The sequence below is a fragment of the Pelodiscus sinensis genome, chromosome 3 (assembly GCF_049634645.1).
Source record: "Pelodiscus sinensis isolate JC-2024 chromosome 3, ASM4963464v1, whole genome shotgun sequence".
In the NCBI taxonomy this organism is placed as follows: domain Eukaryota; kingdom Metazoa; phylum Chordata; order Testudines; family Trionychidae; genus Pelodiscus; species Pelodiscus sinensis.
Genome location: NC_134713.1, coordinates 8,680,924 through 8,706,377, shown reverse-complemented (window position 1 = coordinate 8,706,377; position 25,454 = coordinate 8,680,924). Strand labels below are relative to the sequence as shown.

General features: G+C 45.1%; 1 protein-coding gene across 15 annotated transcripts in view; it reads right to left on the bottom strand.

Moving 5' to 3' along the window:
- Nucleotides 1-25,454, bottom strand: part of PKHD1 (PKHD1 ciliary IPT domain containing fibrocystin/polyductin) — a 417,767-nt gene that overhangs the window by 289,813 nt on the left and 102,500 nt on the right. For 14 of the 15 annotated variants that reach the window (XR_012902469.1, XM_075923353.1, XM_075923339.1 and 11 more), the window contains 2 exons: nt 24,838-25,048; nt 18,605-18,755 (listed from right to left, as the gene is read on the bottom strand). Coding sequence is in view for 14 of the 15 variants with exons in the window: in XM_075923353.1 (XP_075779468.1) it covers nt 18,605-18,755; nt 24,838-25,048 (362 nt within the window). In the remaining variant the exon portion in view is untranslated. The remainder of the gene's footprint in view (nt 1-18,604; nt 18,756-24,837; nt 25,049-25,454) is intronic. The other variant, XM_075923345.1, reaches the window with a different exon arrangement.

The window sequence follows — 25,454 nt, the reverse complement described above, 5'->3', positions numbered from 1 at the left end:
AGCAGCACCAGTGCTTGGATGAAACTGGTTTTCTGGAAAGTGCGGGATACTAACTTGTGCCATTCTGTGTAGACAGACTAACTGACTTACTCAAGGTCACACAGGAAGCCTGAGGCAGAGCAAGTCCTTGAAGCTCTAGACGTGATCCCTAACCACTATACCATCCTTCTTTTCCACAGTTCCACTAAAATCCATTTAACCCCTTCTTAAATCATTTTCACTTGCATCAGTAAAGTGTCAAACTAAACTGATCTAAGCAGGGATTAAACCAGTTTAAATGTGTCTACATTAACCACATGATTACATCATCACTTCAATCACACTGGTACGAGTTCTCTAATATACATCAGGCCTGAGGACCTAATCCAGAAAAACTTATAGGCATGAGGCTACATGGTTTAAATAATATAGGTAAGCAAGAGGTTAATGCAATGAGGTCATGGTGCTAGAATTGGTCAGGATATGAAATATTTTTTTTCTCCTCCAGAGTCCTGCTCAGTGCACCCTCAGCCAGACTTTCAAAAGAGCTTAGGAGCCTAAAGATGCCGAGGTATGCCCTGTGGGGTTTTCAAAAATCGAGGTTTGATTTCAGTAGGAATCCAGCTTCTGAAATCCCATTAGGCATTTATCTGCTTCTTCAGGCACCGAAAGCCCTTTGAATAGCTGGCCCTCTATTTCTCCAGTTGAATGCAAGCTGCACATCACAGAGAATGCACTGCCAATGCGTCCTAGCTCTCATTGGGCTGGGACATTTGGATAAAAAAGCAGAAATGATTCTCAACCCCTAACCAGGGCTAGCCCTGATTAGCAGCAAAAGACCTCACTTCTTTTTAAGGAAAGGCCAGCGTACTCTGTCACTCAAGAGAATAAACCACAGAGGACCTGACTCTCCAAGCATCCTGCTCAGAAACTAGCTCTGTATTGCTGGCATCCAATTCTGCCAAGGCTGTGCTGACAAAATGGGTCAGGTGCAGGGACCGTTGTGCTAACCCATAGCTCATGTCTTTGTTGTAATGGTCCTTCTGGACCAATGCAGAGGTACAGGATCACTTGGGCCAGGTTAGCACTGGCCATGCCTCTTTTTTCTCCCAATTCACTTCCTCCCTCCTCTGGCTGACTCCTCACCACCGACACTTCTGTGCGGGGGGGAAGGGGCTTCTGGAAAAGCTGACAGACGTATCTGTGAGCCTCATGGCCTTCTCAAAGATATTCTCCATGACACTGGATGCCTGCCCTACAGCCTCTTTGTACCAGTCCAGCTAGCACAAAGGGATCTTACAGTGACGACTCCAGCCCTAGATCACAGACATGGCTAAGACGTGGATGGAAAGACCTATTGTAGAGTATTGTGTGATCCCTACCCTTGGGTAATACAGGATTAGTCCCTCATAATTCACTGCACTTTATCCAGGTAGGTAAATCTACAATGTTAGATGAACTCTGGGCTTCCTTATATGTGTAATACCGTGTGTGCTTGTATCACAGAGCTCCGCTGAAAAACAACCCCAAGAACTCAAGGAATTAGTCTCCAAACCACCTAGTATTCTCAGGGAGAGCTCAAAAGGACAAGGCCAATCAAAGAAAACAGAGAAGATTAACTAAAAACCCAGTGTCAGGAAAGCTGAGAACAATCTTGACCAGAACCAGCGAGAGAATGTGCAGGGGGAGTGAGAGAGAGACTCAATAAATAAATAGAAACAAAACAATGATCTCTTCCCTCAATTTTATTTGAGGAAGTTAAGTTTGCACAGCTCCTCGGAAACTGTCTTTGGCTAAAATCACCACTAATGAGCTCTGACATTTGAAATTTAACTGAGCATGAACTAACAGCTCCCAGCTCTGCACCACCCATGAAGTCAACTGGAAATATTTTGCTAAAGCCGTAGACCAGCTAACGGTCTGTTTATTGAAAAGACACAGCTATCAAGGGAGCGTGTTTATTGCGACCACTTTACCTGTGGCTTCCCTGCCCTATGCTGTCTGCTTTTCTTCAAGGGGTTTGCAGGGAACTCAGTCACTCAGCCCATTCTAGCAATATTCCATTTGCTTTTCTAGTATTTATTAATTACTATTATTATTATTAGGCAGCCCTGCAATCCCTTTTTTTCTGCAGCAATTTGCAAGGACAGATTGGAAACTACGGGCTTCCACATTGACGACTGCCTACAAGGAAAGCATGCACAGCGCCCATCTAGCAGTTGTCATGTCAGATTATTGCCTAGCTTTTAAGGAGGCATTGGGAGAAGGGAAGATTTAACTGGCAATCACATAAAATTAACCCTTTCCTTAATGAGAAAACAGGGACTATAATAGGTTAATTGTGCAGATATTTAATTCCCAGGATTTTCCTCCTGCTACCGCAATTTACCAGCTTACATTTTATGAACTGACACCACGTGGCGATTCAATCACCCATTATCTTTAACTCCAGCTAATTTTGTTTAACCTCACCAGGAATTCTCCGTTGCATTAGAAGATACAGAAAAAGTGGGCTTGTAAAAGAGAAGCAGTGCCACTGATTGCAAGGGAGCGGTGTGTATGGGCCACATTACTCGCATGCCTAAGTGACTGCAGGATCAAAGTTTATGTGTGATCACCTACGCAAGCGGCCTGATTTGCAAACCTGCAGAGCAGCACAGACGCTATTGACTTCAATGGGAATCCCCAACGAGTCAGAGCATCCCTGCCCCAAACCCGCCAATCAGGATGCATGGCACTAGTTTCACAGAGAGGCAATGTCTAGGCTGAAGTTAAGCATCTTCAGGATACTTACAAAGGTTTTAGGTACCTAATTCAAAGCACCTGAATTGGATTATGTAGAGCTTGGATATTGGGGTAAGTAAAAGGTGACAAAACAGGTAGAATGGAGGGAGCAGCTACCACTCAGGAACTGTACCTTGGTGGACAGAGGGACAGATCTCCAAACTGTGTTACTGCCCCTTTGTGTCACTTCAGGAGGATTATGGGGCCATTATCCAGCTGTGAATGGTCAGTGGAGAATTCCTCTGGCTCTCTGACCTGGTCCTGCACCTCCCTCTCTACCTTCCCAGTGTAGGAGATGGGGTTAAAGGATAGAGTGGGCCACACCCAAGGGTTAAACGATGGAGTGGGCCACACCAATTTTTCAATGAAATAGGGTCCTCCATCAATGAGAGCTGCCTGAAACCTGCTCTAGCTCACACCAGGCTCGGGGAGGCTGGAACTATCCCTGTAATGGCCTGTTCTCTTCTGAGCTAAGCAGAGCTCCATCATAGGGTGCCATCAAGCCCAGATTCAAGGTCTCTAAGGCTACACTGACACAGCATGGTGGGACTCGGCCAATAGGAATGCAGATAGGGATTTCCAACTGGGACAAAGGAATTTTTGTTTTTTTTCCCTCCTTTGTCCCTGAGCAGTAGACTCTCCAGATACTGAGGGAGACAGACAACATGTCTGTCTCCAAGAAAAGACTCTTCACCATCTGTAAGTAGGGTAAAATGTAGATACATTCATTAGGTTTTATTGTTTTATGGTTTGGGAAGGGGAATCTGATATCTGTGCATTTAAAAATGGGGTTTTCCTCTCCTTTGTAACTAAGTTTTTGGCCCATGGGAGTCCCCCAGGAGTATATTACTTGGTGACTTTTCCATCTAGTCCTTATGCTTGTAACAGGAGTATTGTGGTGATAATAAAAGTTCTTTCTTTTTTCTTAACCTGGTATTGGTTAATTTTTCTGTCCTGGTTTTACCTTAGGGCTGAGATTTCCCAACTGATCTCATCCCTGGTTTTCTTACCATTACTTAGGTGGTGGCAGCAGATTTTTATCCCCAAAATCTAGGTTTTTAAGATTTGGGAGGGTGGGGAAGCTTTATACCAAAGCCTGGAAAGATAAGGTATTGGGGTACTTTTGTGGGCCCCCAGTTCTGCATTCATCATGCCAGAGTAGAGAATCAGCCTTGACAGACATCTAGGGAGAAGGTGGGTTTCAGGGCCCATGTCGCAATCACAGGTACTGTCTGTACAGCTAAGGTATATCTACACTGTGGTGCTATTTCAGGATATTTCTGGTGTCCCAAAATAGCTATTCCGTGTCTTGACAGCACACCCCTTATTTCAAAATAGCTTTCGAAAAAATGGGCACGCTATTCCAACATCCAAGTAAACCTCATTCCACAAGCATTAAGGGACATTTCGAAATAGCGGTTTATTTCAAAATTTGGCACTGCGTTGACAGCGCCAAAGGATGAAACAAGCTATTTCAAAATTAACTCAAAATAAGCTACGCAATTTGTGTAGCTCCAATTGTGTCACTTATTTCCAGCTAAGGGTGCAGTGTAGATGCACCCCTAGTTTTAGAGTGCTTGCCCGAGCCCTACATGCCAGAGTCTACCAACCAAACCGGGGTAGCTAGGCCCAAAACACTATGTAGACATACCCTAAGGGGCCCTGCCTATGTTGCTGCTGAATTCAGGAGGGTGGGGAGGGGCTTGGCCTTTGCCTTCGGCTAATAAATGCCATAAATAAAGAAACATACATGCCAGGCAAAGGGAGGGAGAATCAAAGCCACATTTTCAGACATTTTTTTTATTTATTTTGCCTTAATACCGAACGAGTCACTCAGAATTTCTGTCACAATTACGTAGGAAAATGGGCTGTCACAGTGAGGCTCCGTGCAACAGCCTCAGAGCAATGGGAGAGCAGATTCCCCCCGCAGCCCTTCAGTCCATTTCCTGAACCCATGTGGCCTCATTCAGCATTCTCCTCCCGGGGAAGGGTGGCGTTTTGCTTTCCGATCCCAGGAAGCGCCTTTGAACAAGCAGTAGCATCGACAGACCTCTCTCTGGGGGAGGGGAAGTAATTTGTTTATAAGACAAGGGGGCTCATTCTGAACTCACTCAGGGCTGTTCCAACAGCCATCTGCAATCAATAGGAAGGTTCAATGGGCTTTGGGTTGCTGGTGGCAGGAACCCCATCCTGTAAAGGACTCTACAGTGGTAGACCTCCGGGCAGCAGTGTGGGGCCTCATTAGTCAAGGGCTCCAGGAGGAGTCAAGTGCAGGGTGAGGGCCTGTGTAGTCAATGGATTAGTGCTTGTGAAGGGTTGTGAGAGTGTAACCCACACACCCGGGTGTGGCGCACTGTCCCAGCTAGTGACACTTAGACCGTTTACAGGGAGACTAAGGAGTCTGCTCTACAGCCTTCGCGGAGAGCAATCTGGCTTCTAGCTCACGTGGTAGAGGCTCCTGCGGTCTCAGGTTCCATTCCGCCCACAGATGCCTGGGGCCCACCAGCGTTACAAGAGCAAGACCCAAATCAACCTTTGGGTTTTGCTCCCCATGGAGTGAAGAAAGAGTTAAAGCTGTAGATCAGGCTGCAAAAAGTTCAAGCAAAAAAAAAAAAAAAACTCTCCAGCCCTTCTCCTAAATTTCCCATTGCTGCCCAAGGCCCATCCCGCTTAAAAAAAAAGGGAGAAAGAAGCAATTTCACGTCTTCCTTTCCCAAACACCTAGCAGCCACTTTTAGTATTTATTTACTTCCCCTTTTCTGCGCAGGGACTTTTTTCCCCCTCATTTAGTCGGACAAAGATTGTCCTCCCAGAATGACCTTTTTTTCGTTTCCCTCTCCCTCTTCCCACTCCCTCTGGGCTATTGCCCTTGTGCCACTAACTAGATAACACACTCGATCAGAGATTTTTTAAAAAATCATTGCAGAGGCACTAGGGCTGATAGTGGCATCAATCCTAACCTGACACCGGCTAGGGTCAACCATTTATCTCTTCACATTGCCTGTGGTTACTGCCACAGCCATCTTGGCTCTCTACCACTTAACAACCTTGCAGAAGGTACCTCTGTCAGCGCTGATAGCATCTGCTCCCCCAACCCCCCCAGACTGGCTTTATTTGGCTTGGGTCTTTTTACAATAGGACTTTTTCTTTTTTAGTGCTTTGCAAATCTTTTAGGGAATAGTGAGCCCCTCGGAGGCCATTGCCAGAGCCAGGAGAAGAAGTTACAAAATGTAAAAAGTGAATAATCATGCTGGGGGAAGGGGCAGGTATTTGCAAAATCAGTTTACAAAAATCTGTCTGTGTAATAAAATTATTAATTATTATTATTAGTAGTAGTAGTAATAATAATAATAATAATTGTTTCAACCAGTCCTGCTCCTGAGTCTTAAGCCAGCATGTTAATCACAAGACCACCCTTACTCCCTTGCTTTGATTCTTTTGTGTGTGTGAGTGGAGGTGAGGAGAAGGAAAAGGGAATGATGGAAGAGATAGAAGGGAAATGGGACAAACCCAATAATATTAATGTGTTATGAGTTTGGGGAGGCCGGTTGTTTTCATATCAGTATAAACTGGCACTTCTATGTTTGCTACAGAAGGATTGGGACTGCATGAGACCCAGCCTTCTGTTGCTACTAAGCACAGTCTAGCGGACAGTCCTGTCCAGGGGTAAAATTGAAAAGCAGTGAGGTGTCATTAGCCCCATTTCACAGATGGGAAAAGTGAAATTCAGACTGCTAGGGACTTGGCCAAGGTTATACAGGGAGCCAGTGAGAGAGATGTGAATGGAATACAGTCTTCAGCCAACCTGCCCAACAATAGGATATGCTGAAACAAGGGACCTATCTGCTCTTCTTTGATGGCTGTTGACAGATCTGCCCCCAGTCCTTGTCACTTTTGGCTTCCATCCCCCTACAAGAACAAGGCCCTGTTGGGAAAGGAAGGCTTATCCCAAGGGTGGGGAGCAAACCCAGGGCCTTTGTGACTTGCATCCACATCTTTTCTTGGCTTCTTGTGTGGCTTTAAACAAGTCAATTAGTCCTTCTGCACACTACACAGTTTTGTAAACAAAAGTCAACTTTGGTCGACAGAATGGTAAATGCTTACACACTGAAATGCTCCTCCTGCTGATGTAATTCCCCTGGTATGCTCAGATAATAAAACCATTTCAACAAGAGCGCAGTTCTTATAGCAGGGTAGTTAGGGGAACACCATGTCTGTGTAGACACTGCATTCCTTAGGCCAGTTCTTTGCTGTATTTCTTGTCAATTTCACAGCTCTGAAATTAGAGCTGTGAAATTGACAAGAAAGCTGTTTCTCAAGCTGCTGCCTAGTCTCTCTACCACCTAGGTTCTGGGTTCCCACTCCCCACTAGGAGCTCTACTGCACCCCAGCATCCCAGCTCCCTGCTATGTTCCTGCTACCCTGCACAGCAGCCAAACAGACTCCTGCTGCAGAAATCCCCACCAGAGGCAAGAAGCCCTGGGCATCTTCCCCGCCTCCTGCACCCAGCTGGGCTCCCAGTAGGGAGCTGCATGGCTCATCTCCCCCCTTCTCCCTGCCCTTCTTCAAGTGGAAGCACTCCCGGTGAGGACATGCATCACCGACAGAAGGAGGATAGTGTGTGCATCAGCCACTGCAGTAATTAATGCAGTAGTGTAGACTTTCGAAAATGAGATCAGAAATTCGAAAAACAGTTTAGAAAATCAGACAGCTTTCAAAAGTGAGACTGGAAGAAGATATCCAAATTTCCACAGAATTTGCATATCCTCTTTCAAAAATAACACGTTGTTTAGATGTACCCTCAGAGTCTGTTGTGTTGACTAATTGCACATGGTTGACAGCGAACAAGCGAGCAAATTCAGAAACACAAGCAGCCAAACAGTTACCATCATTGAAGAAGCAGGAGAGCTGTCAGGACACCACACCAGTGAACCCTGACTGCTATACTTAGCCATACAAGACAAGGAGCTACAAATTCTCCTGGATTCACATCAAAAACTGCTGTAGTTAGCGGTTTCACAACAGGTGCATGGATAGTCATGGCAGGAAACCTAAGAGCCTCGTTATGTAATACACCATATCTTTTTTTTTTTTTTTTTTTTTTTTTTTTTTTTTGCTGTGTGGGTTTCTCCTCCCCAATACAGCTACTACAGTCAAATTAAGGCAAGGAGTCCCGGCTACCTCTCTGATACAGTCAAATTGTTAGACAAGACACACCAAATGAATGCAGACAGGTAGATTGAGAAGTACAAGCAAACAATGAGCCACTACTGGTCAGCGTGATACACAGGTAGGGATGTAAGACAAAGGTAGCTTTATACCATCTTTACTCTATCCTGAAGCCCACTGAAGAGAAGTGAGAGTGAGTTTGAAAAAAGAGAGACAATGAAACAGATACAGTTTTCATAGCTCTATACAGATTTGCACTTTTCTTCCTGGTCATTGCTATAGGGGAAGCAGGTAGCTCTATTTAAATCATATTTACAATTTAATCTGCATGGCATTATATTTTAAACTCAGACCCACTAGCCTCCAATGTCTTCCCAAGTGGCTGAATGCCCACTCAGGTGGTTTGGCCGTTTGTTTCAAATGCCAAATCAGCCTGACAACTGGTCCAAGCCAGCCTAACAACTATCTGTGTTTGACCCAAAAAAAGCTGGATGGAGGAGATCACACAGGCAGTTTCTCACACTCTGGAGGGATACCATGGCTTTCACCCACCTCAGCCTTAAAGCAGAGCAGGCCAGAACATTGGCCAGAGACCAGGCTCCCTGGAAATGAGAGGCCTAAAGAGGTCGGGTAAGTGTAATACAAAAGCAAAGCCTATAGCAGAGCTTGCTAAGAGATTTGGAGGCCCAATTCCCATTCAAGTGACTGGAAGCTGAGCATCCAGATCTCCTAAGTAGGAGACGTCAACCACAATCTTTGCTTGACCTCAGCTTTAAGTGACCAAGGTAGGCACCCAACTTGTGCAGTCTCGAGACAGCCACAGTATGAATCTTTGACCTAAGAAAGCACCGATCTTCATCTTTCTAAGCCTTTATTTAAATCTCACATCCTTCCCTTATTCTTGCTGAGATGAGGTGTACCACCCCGTACTGGTCATGAGAAAGTGAACTGGGGCTGCCTAGCTGAGCGAGCCCCCACCCCCACAGCCCTGCTGGGCATGCTCTAGCTGGAGGACTGCATTAGGCCTCACTGCCCTAAGTGAAGGGTGCGATAAATGATTCAGGCCAGTAGGCCCCACCGCCCTGAGGGAAGGGGGTGGTATCCTGAGAGAAGGGATGTTGTACTGACTGTGGCCACAAGGCTAGACTGTTGTAGGGGAGTAGGGACATCACGAGAGGACCTTGCTCATAGGGACTGAGACACTCAGAATGTGGAACACTTGGTGAGGGGCCTGCAAGGCATAAAATCCTGCCTAAGAAGGGGCCGGGCACACCCTCCCCTTTAAAACGAAGCCAGAGGAAGCATATCTTACACAGGCATAGCTGTACTCCTGTACGGCATCTTTATCTAGCATGTTATTTTTATTAGCCTTCTATTCCTTAATGGGATCCCCTCCAGGGGTGGATTGTAGCAAATCCACTACCATACCCGTTAGGTTTTCCAACGACTGACTTAATCTATATGGCATGTGCCCTGCAACATACATTATACCACCCATCTGGGCCAGGGGAGGAGGGAAGCCAGTACAAGCAAAACATTGCTCAAACAGCATGCTTGCATGATGATTAGGTCTGGTCCAGTGATCTGGAATAATAATCTGAAGGCTCACTAAGCATAATAGTTCAGAGACGCCCAAGTCTGGTCCAACCTTCCCATGAGCATCCTCTCCTTGTGTTATCAGCATGTTTTACACATCTCATCAGTGTCACGGTGGCTGACAACTCATTATGCACCAGAAGTAAAGTGGACAGGTAGCAATTGAGCACTGGTACATTTTTTTTATTGGTATCTTGCCATTGCTCAGTGTATCATGAAACTGTGAGCTAATTAAGTCCCACGGGACAGACAATCAAGGCTTTTTATTACTATTTTAAGGAGGGTAAATTGCATTATATACAGATACAAAAAAAATTCCACAGCTCTTCCGCAGTTAATAATGGAGCAATTTACAAATGCTAATAGGATGCTGGCGCAGAGGCCTGTTACTTTGCATGCGTGACCTAATTAAATCACATGTTGTCACGTATTTCAAACACGATACAGATGAGTAGATGGGAATCTGAAATAAAATCCCTCCGTTCAAAAAATCTCTGGCCCCCCCTCGGGGGCAGTCAAACACAAACCTGGAATTTCTGACTGGTTCTGAGCTCTCAAAAGGGCCAAAGCAACACCATGAAATATGAGGACACTGTCATCGGGATTAGAGTTTCACAACCAATGGGATAAGGTCTCCACCTCTTACACCTGCTTTGGGACATCAGAAATCTGCAGCTAAACCCAAGACTGGTTTTAAAATAATAGGTTGGGGACTAATCCTGAAGGGGCAAGTTATCAGCTCTAGTAAAGTGTCCCAGCTCCACCGAAGCTGGGAGAACTATGATAATTTACATAAGCCGATATGCCTCACAGCCTTCAGTGAGAATTTTTCTTGAGTAAGGTAGCTAAGATCCTGGGATTGACAGGGCCTTCAGCCAATCAGAGAGCTGCAGGACAGGGCCAATTGGAAGCAGCTAGTCCCTCCCTCCTCCCTCAAGTCAGTTTGATTGCCCCAGCAGCTGGGCCAATCTGAGAGCCTCAAGTCAGGTCCCGGTCTTTGTACGTGCTGTGGGAAAAGGACACGGTGAGAGCAGCCCCAGGTGGCACGAGGTGCTATAACAGAATGCCCGGATGGGACAGTGCAATGCAAGAGCCAGGGAGTGGAGCAAGGGTCAGCACAGAGCATGGAGACCCAACCTAGACAATGGCAGGCCCAGCAGGACAGGCCCCTGGAGAAGGGAATGGACAACAGCACTGGAGACTGTAGGCAGAAGTAGGGAGGTCAGAGACACATGGCCAGGGAAGAAGAGAGAGACAGTAAAAGGAAGTGAGTGGAGCAGCTTTGAGGGGATGAGCGCTGGGAGCACACAGCCCTGAGACCAGCCTCACAGGGAGCCATGACCAGCACACGCCTGGGCAGTTCCCAGCAGCCCCTGAGCCGGGAGGGAGGTGGTGAATGCTTCAGGGGAACGGCAGCTGGTTGTATGCAGATTAACCCGGTTAGGTCCTGTTGCAAAGGCCTGTGTGAGCTGCACACAGTCCTGCCTCAAGGGAACCGGGGGGGGAACGGTGCTCACAGAACAATGGGGTTTCCTTTTCTCTCCTTTTTGGGCTACCACTTCCCCAGTAAGTACTCGGTGAGGACATTCACCCGCTCAGGAGCTGGGTCTCATTCACGCAGATCTGCAGGGGATCCGCATCTGGTGACCTTTCAAACCAGGGTTTCTGCAGTAGGGGAAGACTTGGGGCTCACACACAAAGACAAAAAGGGGACTCGGGACACTGCTGGGATCATTTGCGTGGAGATCGGCACAAAGCCATAAGCAGGGAAACACGGCACTTTTCCCATTAAACCAAAGAGCCAAGTTCACCACCCTGCAAAAGAGACGGTTGCTGTTTAAGTGTTTGGGGTATGTGTGTACTCAGCTAGAGTGAACAGCTGAGCGTGTCTTTTTGTCTAGGGGGAGGAAGTCGTGGTCAGGAAGCCGCAGGATTGCTTTAGTATATTTTACAATCTTTCTACCTGCTTTCCATTTTTAGACCATCCCTGAGAAACGTAGCTCTGTTTGGTTTGGGGCTGTTGCGTGCGCACCCTTTTGAATGGTTTCATTCAGGATAAAGCTACTACTTCAGTTAGGAACATGTGACTTACTGGGAGTCTGTTTAGTAGCAGGTGGGAGCGCTCCACCTAAGGGTGTGTCTAGACTACATGCCTCCGTCGATGGAGGCATGTAGATTAGACGGATCGGCAAAGGGAAATGAAGCCGCGATTTAAATAATTGCGGCTTCATTTAAATTTACATGGCTGTCGCACTGAGCCGACAAACAGCTAATCAGCTGTTTGTCGGCTCCGCGCGCTAGTCTGGACGCGCCGCGCCGACCTGAAAGCCTTTTATCGACATTCCCCTTATGCCTCGTAGGATAAGGTCTACAGGGGATGTCGATAAAAGGCTTTCATTTTCACAGGGGAGCATCCAGACTAGCACCCGGAGCTGACAAACAGCTGATCAGCTGTTTGTCGGCTCAGCGCGGCAGCCATGTAAATTTAAATGAAGCCGCGATTATTTAAATCGCGGCTTCATTTCCCTTTTTCGAATACACAAATCTACATGCCTCCGTCGACGGAGGCATGTAGTTTAGACGTACCCTTACAGATGGATCCGACATAGGTAAGAGGAACCACTGGGGAGGAGGTCCTGTGACGAGAGAGCAAAGCAATTTGGAAACACCTTCACAGGCTCAGTCCTGGGGTGGCACGAGAGGCTGTGAAGTCCCACCAGATGGAGGATAATTGCTTTGCAGCATTAAACCTAACCCCAGAGTGTTCTGGAGACTCAGTAGGCAAGGCCCTGCAGGCGTAGCCTCACTAGGTAGATCAGGGGAAGGAAGATCTTGGATTTACTAGTATCCCAACCCTTCCTACAGGCAGGAAACTAAACCTACTTTGCAAAACATACTTTGCCGCTTTTGCAGATTCAGACTAACACGGCTACCCCTCTGATACTAAACCTACTTTGTTTTTCTGGGTAATGCCAGGAGCAGTGAGACACAGGCTGCTTCTCCTCTCACCAAGATAGCTTGGCGGGGGGGGAGGAGGGCCCTATTTTAAAATTCTCTTGACCAGGACCGCCTCACACTTGGCATGTGCCTGCAGAACTGATCAGTAGAACTGCACGCAAGCCTATGTCGAATCCCTCTTCAAGGCCTATCCCTGCTGGGACACCTCTGAGGTGTCAGCCAATCAGTGACTGTTTTACTTATGTAGCCCTTCTGCCAGGCCGAGTAAATAGCAGCAAGGGCCGGGTTCAGTATCTAGGGGTCTCCTCCCAACAAAGTAATACAACACCGGCTCGAGCCCCCACCCAGTGACCTGGGAAATCTTACATACGCCTCTGGGTGCCTCAAAAGAGGCAATTCTTCCCCTCGCGCAAGCACAGAGCCTCAGTATAGTAGCAAATCTTTAATAACATGAGGTAACCGACATCTGCATTAAATTGGGAAACACCACAACTCGGATTTACAGGCCAAACATGAGCAAAGGCCCTTCCACCAGCCCCAAATCCCCCCCAAAGTCCCAAAAGTCCAACACCCCAAAAGTCTCTGCCCTGGGTTCATGCCGCCCCAGGGTTCAAAAGTTTACCCGGCAGGGTTTTACCATCCCAACCTGGAGGGGCAGGGATCGATACACCTTACGTGGTCCGCTGGTGGCTCCGACGATGGCTCTGCCTCTCCGTAGGGTGAGCCACCTCCACCACATTCCACCTGCCGAGGGTGAGCCACCTCCACCACATTCCACCTGCCGTCCAGTGAGCCGCCTCCACTGTCTGGCTCTGCCAGCTGTCTCGGTCCACGCCCCTGGCTGCTAACTGGTTGCTCCTGCCACTGTGCTCCGCTAGCTGGTCCACGCCCCTGGCTGCTAACTGGTTGCTCCTGCCACTGTGCTCCGCTAGCTGCACTCACCGGTCATCCTGGCAAACCGCTCTGCTGTCCGCCTGCGCTTGCTGGATGTCCCTTGCAAGCTGCTCTGCTAGTAGCCCAGCAGCTTAGCAACAGTGATCTCAATCAGTGTTGTTTAGGCCCTCAGACAGGGCCCCACCACCAGGTACAAAGACCTGGCCCCAGCCTCTCTCAATTTGACTGGGTTTGGAACCCATGCCCCTTGTCTAGCGAGTGCTACTTAGTTTATGGCGAATCCCTCTGTCATAAACAGTTCCACCATTCCATTGTACTTGATTCGCCTAATCAGGGTAACAACACTTTTATCCCCCCTGCCTCAATAACAGAGAGACTGGGGATCCCACAGTAGCCAAAGTGACCATTTGGGCTGCTGTGAGCACATACTAGACAGGGTGGGTGTGTCTATGCAAATTGGGCTCAGCCCCTGAAGTCTCTTTGCACCACTTGCCACAGTTCACCACCAGATGTCCGGATAGAGTTTACCCTGACCCCGCTTACATCTATGCTTCTGTAGGGCTGGTAGGAAAATACTGACGGTTCTTCCAGGAAGGATGTCTGAAATTTTTCTCCCACCTTCATGCATCATTTGAGATGAGATGATTTAATTTACTGATCATTTTACAAATCTCTCAGGCCCTTATATTGCTCCCATAATCATAATAGCTGAGCCCATCACAGTCTTTAAGGTATTTATGCCCACAATGCCTCTGTAGGGTAGGGCACTAGGCATAGCTATTTTCCTCATTCCAAAGTCGGGAAACTGAGGCACGGAAAGGTACGCAACGTGTCCAAGACACAGGAAGCCTGTGGCAAAGCAGAGACTTGAACCCATATCACAAGCATATGCCTCGCTACCAGATTAGTTTTCCTCACTAAAGAGATATTTGGAGCCATCATGAATTGTTTCACAGCTGCTCTTACAACCACATGACCCCAGTTTTATTGCCCTCACTCTCATTCCCAACGGTGTGTGTCATGCTTCCTTGTTGCATCTTGCCTCTTATTACATGCGGGCTACATCTAGACTGGCATGATTTTCCGGAAATGCTTTTAACGGAAAAGTTTTCCGTTAAAAGCATTTTCGGAAAAGAGCGTGTAGATTGGCACGGACGCTTTTCCGCAAAAGCACTTTTTGCGGAAACGCATCCGTGCCAATCTAGACGTGATTTTCCGCAAAAAAAACGCAGTCACCATTTTCACAATAGGGGCCTTTTTGCGCAAAACAAATCCGAGCTGTTTACACTGGCCCTTTTGCGCAAAAGCTTTGAGCAAAAGGGACATTTGCCTGAATGGGAGCAGCATAGTATTTCCGCAAGAAGCACTGATTTCTTACAGTAGGAAGTCAGTGCTTTTGTGGAAATTCAAGCGGCCAGCGTAGACAGAAAAGCGGCTGATTTTCCGGAAAAACTGGCCAGTCTAGACACAACCTCGGAGTTCTCTGGGATGGGCAGGGCCTGCCTCCTACTAGGTGTCTGCCTCACAGCCCGGCACAACGGGGCCGTGTTCACAACTGGGGCATCTGTGCAGATGTGAGCATTGCTCTAATGGGCCAGCTAGTTAGCTGGAGCAGATCAGCAGAGTATGAAGTCTGTGGAGCTCCACAGATTTCCAGCCATTGGGGATCAACCCTAACATCTGCAAAGCGTTTGGGGATCCTTAGTTGAAAGGGGCAATGGAAGGGTAAGGTGTTCCTGGGGAGAGGTGAAGTCCCAGCTGTGACTGCTCTGGTAGGTTGTGCCGCTTGTTAATAGTGTCATTACCCAAACACACAAGATGCTGCTAATGCATTTTACTGTCTGATATTGAAGCTAGGGACCATTATTTCCAGTGGAAAGGAAAGGCCGGTTCACATGACATGATTTAAACCTCTACCGTGAAGCATGCGTACGCTGCACTGGGTCATAAATCTTAACAGGATGCTGCCAACGAGAAAAGGACCAAAATTGAAACCATTTATCTGAACTCCCACACACACATCCACTCCCACCACCGTCACCCCTCCAGTTTGGGGGAGATGGATAAAATGAGGCCTACTTCCAAAATGCCTCTGGATTCATTCAGCAAAACAAAAACTCAACTGTCAAGATGCTGCGAAACCCCAAGCGTCCCTGTTTCTGCACATTTCCACGCTCTCGGTTTATTCAAGCCAGCTAAGACTTCCTGAGGTTTCCGATGCTGCAGAGCATGGCCGCTAGCAGAGACAGAACTTGGGATCTGCCTCTTGCTCCTGAAGCACAGGCCTCAAACTGTCCAGTCAAAGAACAATCTGCTTTCAACATTGGGACTGCAGGGTCTATGGCACACAGTTCTGTGTGGCATGGAGCAGTTCTGATGCCAACCGGGAGCTCACCTACACCATTACCTGTACTTTACGATACAAATGGGAATGAGTCAACCTGTGGAACTCCTTGCCACAGGGATATGGTGAAGACCAGGACTTTAACAGGGTTCAAAAAAGAACTAGATAAATTCATGGAGGTTAGGTACATCAATGGCTATTAGTCAGCTATTAGGAATGGTGTCCCTAGCCTCTGTTTGTCAGATGCTGGAAATGGAAGAAAGGGGAGGGTTCCCCTGATGATTCCCTGTTCTGTTCACTCCCTCTGGGGCATCTGTCATTGGCCACTTTCAGAAGACTGAATATTGGGCTAACTGGACCTTTGGTCTGACCCAGTCTGGCCATTCTTATATTCTGTTTTCATGCGTTCTGCATTTAGAGGAGAAAAAACAGAGTAGGTGCCACATGGATGAAACTTGTATTGAAGAGGTCGCCTGGTTGGCCCCACAGCAGTGCTAAACTAAAATGCTTTCCCTCTGCTGAGCAAACTACTGATATTGTGATTAGGAGGGAGTAAACCAAAAAAGGGTGGGGAGGGAGGGAGTCATCTTGGCCCCTGCAAAGGGCTAGAAGCTGAGGGAAATGTGTGCCAACATGAAAGTGGACAGCACTGACAGGGAAAGCAAGGTGTCATGTCGTCTTCCAGAGCTGAGCACTATGGGCCTCGACTGAGTCTTAAAACAATGAGCAAACACAAAATTATAACATTTTTAGGGAGTAACAATATCACTTAGCCCTGGTCTACCCTAGAATTTTATTTTGAAATAACCTCCCTAGGTCGAATGTATAAGCAGAGCATCCATGCTAAGAAGCCCGTTATTTCGAAATAATGGACCACTTAATTTGAAATCTGTACTCCTTCTTTTCATCAGGCATAACACTAATTACAAAATAGTTATTTCGAAATAACAATAGTGTGGATGCTCCAGTACCGCTATTTCAAAATAACTACTCTCCAGAGAAATTAAAACTAATTCAAAGTCCCCCGTGCTTCCGGGAGCTCTAAGTCTGAGGTAGCACATCCACATTAATGGAGACTGTCTCGGACTAATTTTAAAGCTTCCCCATAGTGTGGGCACAACTTCAAATGTATTAAATCGGGAGTAATTAAGTCAAATTTAAACAGTGCAAAATAGTTGCCTGGTGTAGACATGGTCTAAGACAGTGTTTCTCGACCTTTTTTTAATAAAGTATCCCTTTTTCAAAAAAAGCCCAAAAATTGTAAGTACCCCCAGTACCTAGTTTTCAGACACATTTTTTTTTTAACCATTGCAACACATTTGTTTAAACTTAATCATAGCCAGGTGGGCGATGAAAGTTTTGGCTTTAAAAAGTAAAAAAATAATAAAGCTCTGTAAAACTTAAAATGAAAATACAGTTTTCTCCAAATTTCAGTTGTGTTGACATAGCCCCCCAGACTTCTCTTGAGTACCCCTAAAGGTTGAGACCAATGGTTGAGAAATACTAGTCTAAGAGATTCAGCACTACTAACAGACTAACTAACTAGTCTGCACTACTAACTAACACCCTTCATCCAATAGGGCATTGCAAATAACAAAGAATTTTGACCTAGTAAGGGCTTCAGAACTTGGTTCTAAATAAACACAGGAATCACTAGGCCACGGCAGTGCAGCTCCTTCTGGGGAGGAGACCATCAGCTAGATGACACAATGAGAGAGAGATGGGAATTTTAACCAAGCACACCAGGGTGAAAAGTTACCACAAAATCTTGAATATCAGCACAGAGCAAGCAGGACATCTCTTTCCTAGGTCTCATCCATGCTCTGGAGATTTCACAATACTCTGTTTATCTGAGGATTTAGCAGGCATAAAGGGCACCACTGATGCTGATGCGTAGACTGAGGGGGCTGCCTCATCTCACTCACCCAGCTTTTTATGTGGCTATAACTCCCCTGACTCCAGAAGGGAGTATTACCCTAGCACACGTGAAAAGTGAATCAAACTCATGTATGGCAAACGTGCTTGAACCCGTAAGCCATTCCCACTATCATGAGAACAGCGGCTTTGAATACAGCCTGACACCCCCATCCAGTCTATTTGGCAGGTGAACAACAGTTAGGGCAAGGATAGGGGTAGAGAGCCATCTCACATTTACCAATCCCCCTTCACCACCTACACCTCAGCAGCTATGATGAATTTATTTCATCTGTAATGTTCTCTCCCACTTCAGTGCTGTACCCTGGAGATTTTGGAGGGAAATCAAGACAGTGGCTCACAGGTTTGCAGTTAAAATCGAGACAGTTTTTTATAAGGTGCAGGAGGGATAAATATTGTTCCCTGATTATGACACATACTTCCTCTCTCTCTCTCTCTCTCTCTCTCCAACCCTTTCTCTCCTCATCTCTCCTCATACACACTAACCCACCTTTCAAATGGCAAATTGATACAAATAAATGCATCAAAAGAGATTTGGACCAAGCCACTGCTTCGTGTTAAGGTTCCAAAAGTGACACAGAACACCCAGTCTCCTGAGCTGAGATGTTTGAGAAAGGGCTATAAAGAAGGGAAAATTACCTTCGGAACAGAGCTAGTAATTGTACATACAAAGGGGAGTAAAAAATGAAAACAAAGGCATAAGCTATAAAGGAAGTTAAAAGAAACAAGGCAGACCTCATTTATATTTGATCAATGTACGATTAACCATAGTTAACCATTCATTCATCTGCTGTGCATTAGAACTGCTATTCAAAGTTGGAGAGCATTTAATATTATATATTGCCACTGCTCAGACTAAATTGTTTTTTTCCTTTAAATGTACACAATATTACAAATTTAATTTTAAGCTGTTTGAATCAGTCTGTAAAAAAGATTTGATTATACCTGAGTGTTCTGGCCCCAGTTTTTCCGTATCTCAGTAATCTTGGCGGTAATTGGCTGATTAGCTCCCTCACACTCCATCTCTGCCTCAGTTTCCATGGTAATGTTACAGGAGCTATTATAGATGAGAACTTCATCTCTTTCCACTTTAGGGCTGAAACGAGAAGGGAGGTTAAATGGGGTGTCATCAATCTTAATGAAATGCAATTATTTTTACTCTTATTAATCATTGCAAGCCATTAGCTTGTGGCAACTCCTGCCCACCATTTGTCAAACTTTGCAAATTTCTGTAATTTTGTTTCCATTCTTTTATTGTTTATTTGTTTCCCCTCCACCCTTTATCTGCAAACCCTCCTGATGACAATACATGCAGTAAATATCTCTCACTGATGCCTTTCAGCTTCAGAAAACAGTTATAAATGCTAGCAAATGCTCTTCCAGTACCAAGGGAAGGAGGTAAGTGCAGACAAGGACTAAGGAATTGACGCTGCGAGAGTCGAAGATGGAAGCATACACTGAGTAGGGTTTGTCTGGATCCCCCTTCCCCCCTTTCCCTATCTTATTCACACTTAGCAATGGGGAATGAATAACTTTCTACTCCCTTAGGGCAAGCTGAGAAATTGGAAAACCACACAACTGGCTAACTGGTCCCTCATTCCAACTGTGAAAAAATGAGCTCATTTAGGGTTCCAATTCCTGCTCCCCAGCTGACTGCAATGATGCTTTGTTGCTAGCACTGGAACATTAACTTAGTAAATTAATTAAACTTACTTAACAGCCCAGACTAAGCAGATTCGATATATGTGCCAGTTCTGCTAAGACACTTGCTCCAAAGGCTTCTGTCTCATACAGAGAAGCAGGAGCAGCAAAGGTAATAGGTAAGAAGTGCTCCTACTGGGTCTTGTCACTGTCAGCTACTCACTTGGGTACCATTTGGGCATGGAGAGCTGTAAGGGTCTGATTCAAAGCAGTGTTGTCTGGAAGCTGAGTGCTTATGCAGCCACTCCGGAGAGATTCAAATACCATCCCTCTGATTAGCAAAGCACCCACAGCCACGTATTTTGTTTCAACTGGTGGTGCACATTGGCACATGCCTCGGTGCACATAAAATTTATTCCAAACATGGATGGAAAAGATTAGAGGGAACATTGATCTAAAGTACCTTGAAATCTCTGAAAAGCCTCCCAGTTCACTTCACTGAGCTTTGGGTGGCTCCGGGAAGTATAAGTCCCATTTTCACATATGGATGCAATTTGCATTCCTTTCTTCAGCCCTCCTCTTTTCCCACCCTTTCCATCCAACAAATCAACCATGAATTTGTTTGCAGATTTGTGTGAATTTAGAACTGATTTCAGAAGAATGAAGCTCCCAATTTAGCCACAAAACCATCACAACGCAGGCGGCAGCCTTCCTCAACCCACAGGCGGTCTAGTTCAGTCCATGTACCTATTATGGAGTTGGCAGCTCAGTCTCTAGGCCTGATTCTGTACCACCATTCACCATGAGCAGTCACTGACATCAGCTCAAAGAGGCTGACTGCTCTGACTTGCTCATATCGTACCCCCATTGTACATAGCTATAAATGGTTAGCCAAGGCAAGAGGCAATGGTGAATCAAGCCTACAAAGTGAATTTGGCAGTGGGTTTTGCGATGTAGGTGTCTAGTCACTGGGAACTTGGACAGAAACAAAACAAACACCCTTTCTCATACCAAATTCAGCAATAACAGGTAAGGGTTTAAGATGATGTAACTCACGTGATGAGGGAGTAGCTAAAGGAGATGAGCTACAGCACTGTTCTACACATAGAAGGCACCTAATGATCCAGAGAAATACAGCCAGACTGACAAAAGTGCCAAAGCAGGCTAGTGGCTTACTTGGCAGCCAGGTCTACCCTGCAGGGAGAAGGTCAGCTTAAGGTACACAACTCCAACTACAAACATAATGTAGCTAAATCAATGTACCTTAAGCCAAGCTTGGTGCTGTCTCCACAGTGGAAGGTTGATGGGAAAAATGCTCCCATCAACTTCCCTCACCAGTAAAAAGTACTGGCACCAATAGGGGCACCCTCAGTGTTTGATTTAGTGGGTCTTTACTAGACCCACTAAATCAAACCCTGGACGATCGATTGCCAGAGCATCAATCCTCTGCTAAGTGGAGATGTGACCTAAGTGAGATTAACTCATCTGAGAATCTGGTCCTTAACTTCCTTGAGAGTACCAGCATCCCAAGAAATTGATGAATTTGCAGTTTCCAAACCATGCCATTCTCCAAGTAAGTAGCAGTAATGGCTGTGGGATTGTGGGGGCAGGTAACTGTTTTATTGCCATTTTTAGCACAATCCGGGCTGTATTAAAGACAGAGCTGTGTTAATAAAAGCCATGTCCATTATTTGAGCCATTTTAACAATGCATGTATTTATTTATTAAATTAATCTTTCCTTCCAACATGTCAATAACAGAAAGTCAGCCTTAAGATACAGCACTAGATTCATAATATCAACACTTTAAGAACTTTCAAAAGGGTAGTCAGGTTAGTATGTTTCATAAAAACAACAAGGAGTTCTGTGGCACCCTAAAGATTAACACGCTTATTTAAGCATAAACGTTTGTGGGCTGGAACCCACTTTGTTAGATGCATCTGATGACTAGTTCCTGTCCATGAAAGCTTAGGCACAAATAAATGTGTTAGTCTTTAAGGTACCAGAGGTCTCCTCGTTTACTTTGTGAACTGTTCTTGCCCTGCAGTGTAATTCAATGGGATGGGGGCATCTTTCAAGGCTACATCATATTTTCTTCTGCAAGGGAAAAATGTATTCTTCAACAGCCAACATTTTTATGGGGAGATAACTATATCCAACGCATGGATCAACAAAGGGCTTGATCTATCTTGGATGGAAGTCAGTGGAGATCTTGCAAGAGATAGTAAGGGGAGTTCAATCAGATTCTACTTTAGGAATCATTTATAGGTAATGGACATATTCTGTAGGGTCGCAGGGTAACTACAATGGTAACAGTGACTTCTGTTAGGACAATAACCATTGGGCTTAAATTACAACAAGGGAAGTTTATGTTGGACATGAGGAAAAACTTCCTGTAAGAGTGTTTAAGCAATAAAATAAATTGCCTAAGGAGTTTGTGAAATCACCATCATTGGAGATTTTTAATAGCAGGTTAGACAAACACCTGTCAGGGATATTCTAGATGGTGCTTGGTCTTGCCATGAGTGCAGGGGACAGGACTTGATGACCTGTAGAGGTCCCTTTGGCTATGTCTAGACTGCACTCTTAAATCGGTATCTTTTTTCGATTTAATTTCGAAAGAGGCTTTTTTTTTAATTTGGCACGTCAATACGGCACCAAATTTCAGAAAAAATTGCTTTTTCAAACCATCCCTTATCCCTTGTAGAATGAGGTTTACAGGGATAGTGAAAGAACATCTCCGTTCTTTCAAAAAAATTTCAAAAAAGTGGACATGTTCTTGGATGCGGCTTTGCTTTTTCAGGATACTTCATTTCTGGGCACCTCGCTGCTGGAAAGTAATTAACAAAGTAGAAAGTTTATAAAAGTGAAACAAAAATAATCAAAACCAGAGGGGCTAACTGAAAACCAAGGGTCACATACTGATCCCACTGACATCAGTTGCAAAACTTGCATTCTGTTCAATGAAGGCTGGATTTGGCACTCAAAGTTAAATACCTATAAGTCTGATAGTCCTCATGGTTATGCTAATAAGTCAAAAAGTCAGCGTGAAGATGGAGTGTGATGAAAAGTGATCGATCACTAAAAGAAAACAAAATTAAGGCTGAACAGGAAATGGGAAGTCTCACAAAAATGTTCACAATTTTAAACATTTTGCCCATCCTGAATCTGGATGGGAAGCCAAAGTATCAAACAATTTCCCAAACAGTTACTTTCAGAAAGGAAAAAAAACCAGATCTGGCCAATCAAATGTTTTCTTTTTTAATTTCATAACCTTTTGTTTCAAATAGTGATCTTTTTATTTTTAACATTTTTAAAATACAAATTAAATAACATTTAGAGACAAAGTCATTTTGAACAGGAAAATGAAACTCTTTGTTTTGAAAATGTCAAAACAGGTCATTTCAACACATTTCAAAATTCCCCCCTTCCTCACAAAAAAAAAAGGTTGGAATGTGGTTAAAAAACTGAACCTTTCCCACATAAGTTTGGGTTCAACAAATCAGCATTTTCCAATCAGCCAAATTTTCTTAGAAAATTCCTGAGCAGCTCTAATAACAAATCTATAATACTGAAAGGGCATCAGCACCAAACAGGGTGAGGAATTACGTAGCATAGTAATCAGAGATGGGAACTTGGAGCAATGGGATGAACCAATGACCTGGTCTACATTGCAAAGTTAAAACAAAAAACAGGATTATGTAGCACTTTAAAGACTAACAAGATGGTTTATTAGGGGATGAGCTTTCGTGGGTCAAACCCACTTCCTCAGATCAAATAGTGGAAGAAAAAAGTTAGTCTTTAAAGTGCTACATAGTCCTGTTTTTTGTTTCAGCTACACCAGACTAACACGGCTACATTTCTATCACTATTGCAAAGTTAGGTTGACTTAACTATATCACCTCTGGTTGTGAAAAAATTCACACCCTGTGTGACACAATTAAGATGGCCTAAACGGTGCTATAGACTCTGCCAGGTCACTGGATCTGGAAATATAAATATCCCAAAAGGTGGGCTACCATCATTTCTAATTAGACCAGACAAAGCATGCAATACAAGAACACTGTAAGTCGGCAGGGAGAGAGCCTAGATGACGTCAAGGTTTTTTCTCCCCTTCTGGATTCTATAGGGCAAACACCCAAGCCCTGACTAAGAACCTGATTCTCCAGCATCTTGCGTGAGCAAGCCCATTAAAGAAGGAACACTAGGCTGGATTCTTCTCTGACATGACTGCTAACTAGGCATAGAACCATTGGAGCGCCACATGGATGGAAATCTCTCAGTGTAAACCAGGTATAAGGAGGAAAACAATCAGGACTCTGGGTATTTATTTTTGTCCGTTAAGTGTCTAGCACAAGCTGGTGCTATGCAAATCAGAAATAGTAAAAAGCAAAGGGACAGATCCTTAGCTGGTGTAGAGGAGTAATAGCTCCGGGATCGGCCACAAGGAAGCTGAAACCCAGTTCTCTTCTGACTGCACTCACTTTGCATGAATGTCAGTCAATTGACTGCAGGGATGTAATTCTCTGGTGTGAGCAAGAGGAGACTCACAGCCCTCCAACCTGGCTAGTTTTATGTGGTTTCCAGGTTTTGGAAAAACATTTGCACGATGGCAGCCTCGTCCTCATTGTCAAATGCATACTGAAATGCCTGCTGCTCTCACTGAGGGGCATAAGTAACTTCCATGGATTAACTTGTATCTTGCAACAGGAGGATATGGGACCAGATTGCCAGCTAGTGGAACTCAGAATAGTGCACTGAAATTAATGGAATGGTGCCAATTTTACACTGGCTAAGAGTTTGGCCTGTACTTTACAGAACAACTTGGGGCTATCACTTGCTTATGTTCTGTTTATCTATTTATATAGGAAGGAGGATTTCCAAAAAACAAATGGGAACATTTCATTCTCTTGTTTATCCTTTTCCATCCACCCTTCTCCACCCCCAAAACAACCTTGTAGGACTAAATTCTTTGCAGGTGTAAACTAATGTAATCCCATTAACATCAATGGAATCATTCCAATTTACACCAGCAAATTTGGTCCATGGTTTCCAAAGCCTAAAGCTACAATAACTGTCTGTGCACCCTTGTTGAGTAAACACCACACAGCCTGCCAGATCCTATGCAACTTTTTACCCATGAATCTCTTTGGAGAGGCGAAGGAGAGGGGGAGAAATCCCTTCTGGTTTTCATAATGACTAATCTTTTCCCCCCTTGGCATTCACCAGATGTTGCTTTGGATCAGAAGATAAATATTAAAATCTAAAGAGGAACAAAGCAGGCTGTTTACTAGATGGATTTTCTAAGGTCTTTTGAAGGCTTTAAAATCTGTGGGGGGCAGATGCTTTGATATGCATGCTGAATGGATTTCACAACCCACTCTGTAGGTCAAATTTCTCGATGATCACCAAGCTAGGAAACAGAAATCCACCTTCTCCATAGTCGTACAGGGCCCAACTCTGCAAACGCTAAGTGTCTTCTGATGCTGCTCAGCCTCCCCTAGGACTGCACCCACATCGGACAGAGCAAAGACTAACCTTAAAAAGAGGCCAGCAAAATGTGCCTGGGATGAGTTGCCCTTTGTCTTGTTATCCAGAGAGTTGTCATCGCACAGATATAGGTAAGACATGACTCCAGCTAGGCTGTACGCCCCTGCTGTGATATGGATATCACACTGGATGTATGTGGCCCCAGCTTCTTTGCAGTCTTCTGAAAGGTGGGTCAGAGCACAGAGGACAGCTAAGGATGCTGCAGAGACAGAAGGAAAAAAATACCCACCCACATGAGCACTTGCACAAATGCAAGTTAGAACCAGATGCTGCACCAATGAAGACAATGGGAGCTTTGCTATGGCCTTCTATGGCACAGGGGTCATGACTATTTTCCCAGTTTAGCCCTTTTGGAACCACACCCCTCCATCCTCATGGTCAACTGCTCTGTGTGCGCTACCAGGTTATTTCGAACTAAGTTATTTCGAAATAGTAACTCCCAAAATAACTATTTTGAAATAAGCTTATTCCTCTTCACAAGCAAGAGTTATTTCAAAATAACAAGCCCATTATTTCAAAATAACAGGCATGGTAGGGTGGATGCTCCCCTTGGGAATGTCTACACTACCCCCTTAGTTCGAACTAGGGGGGGTAATGTAGTCAGA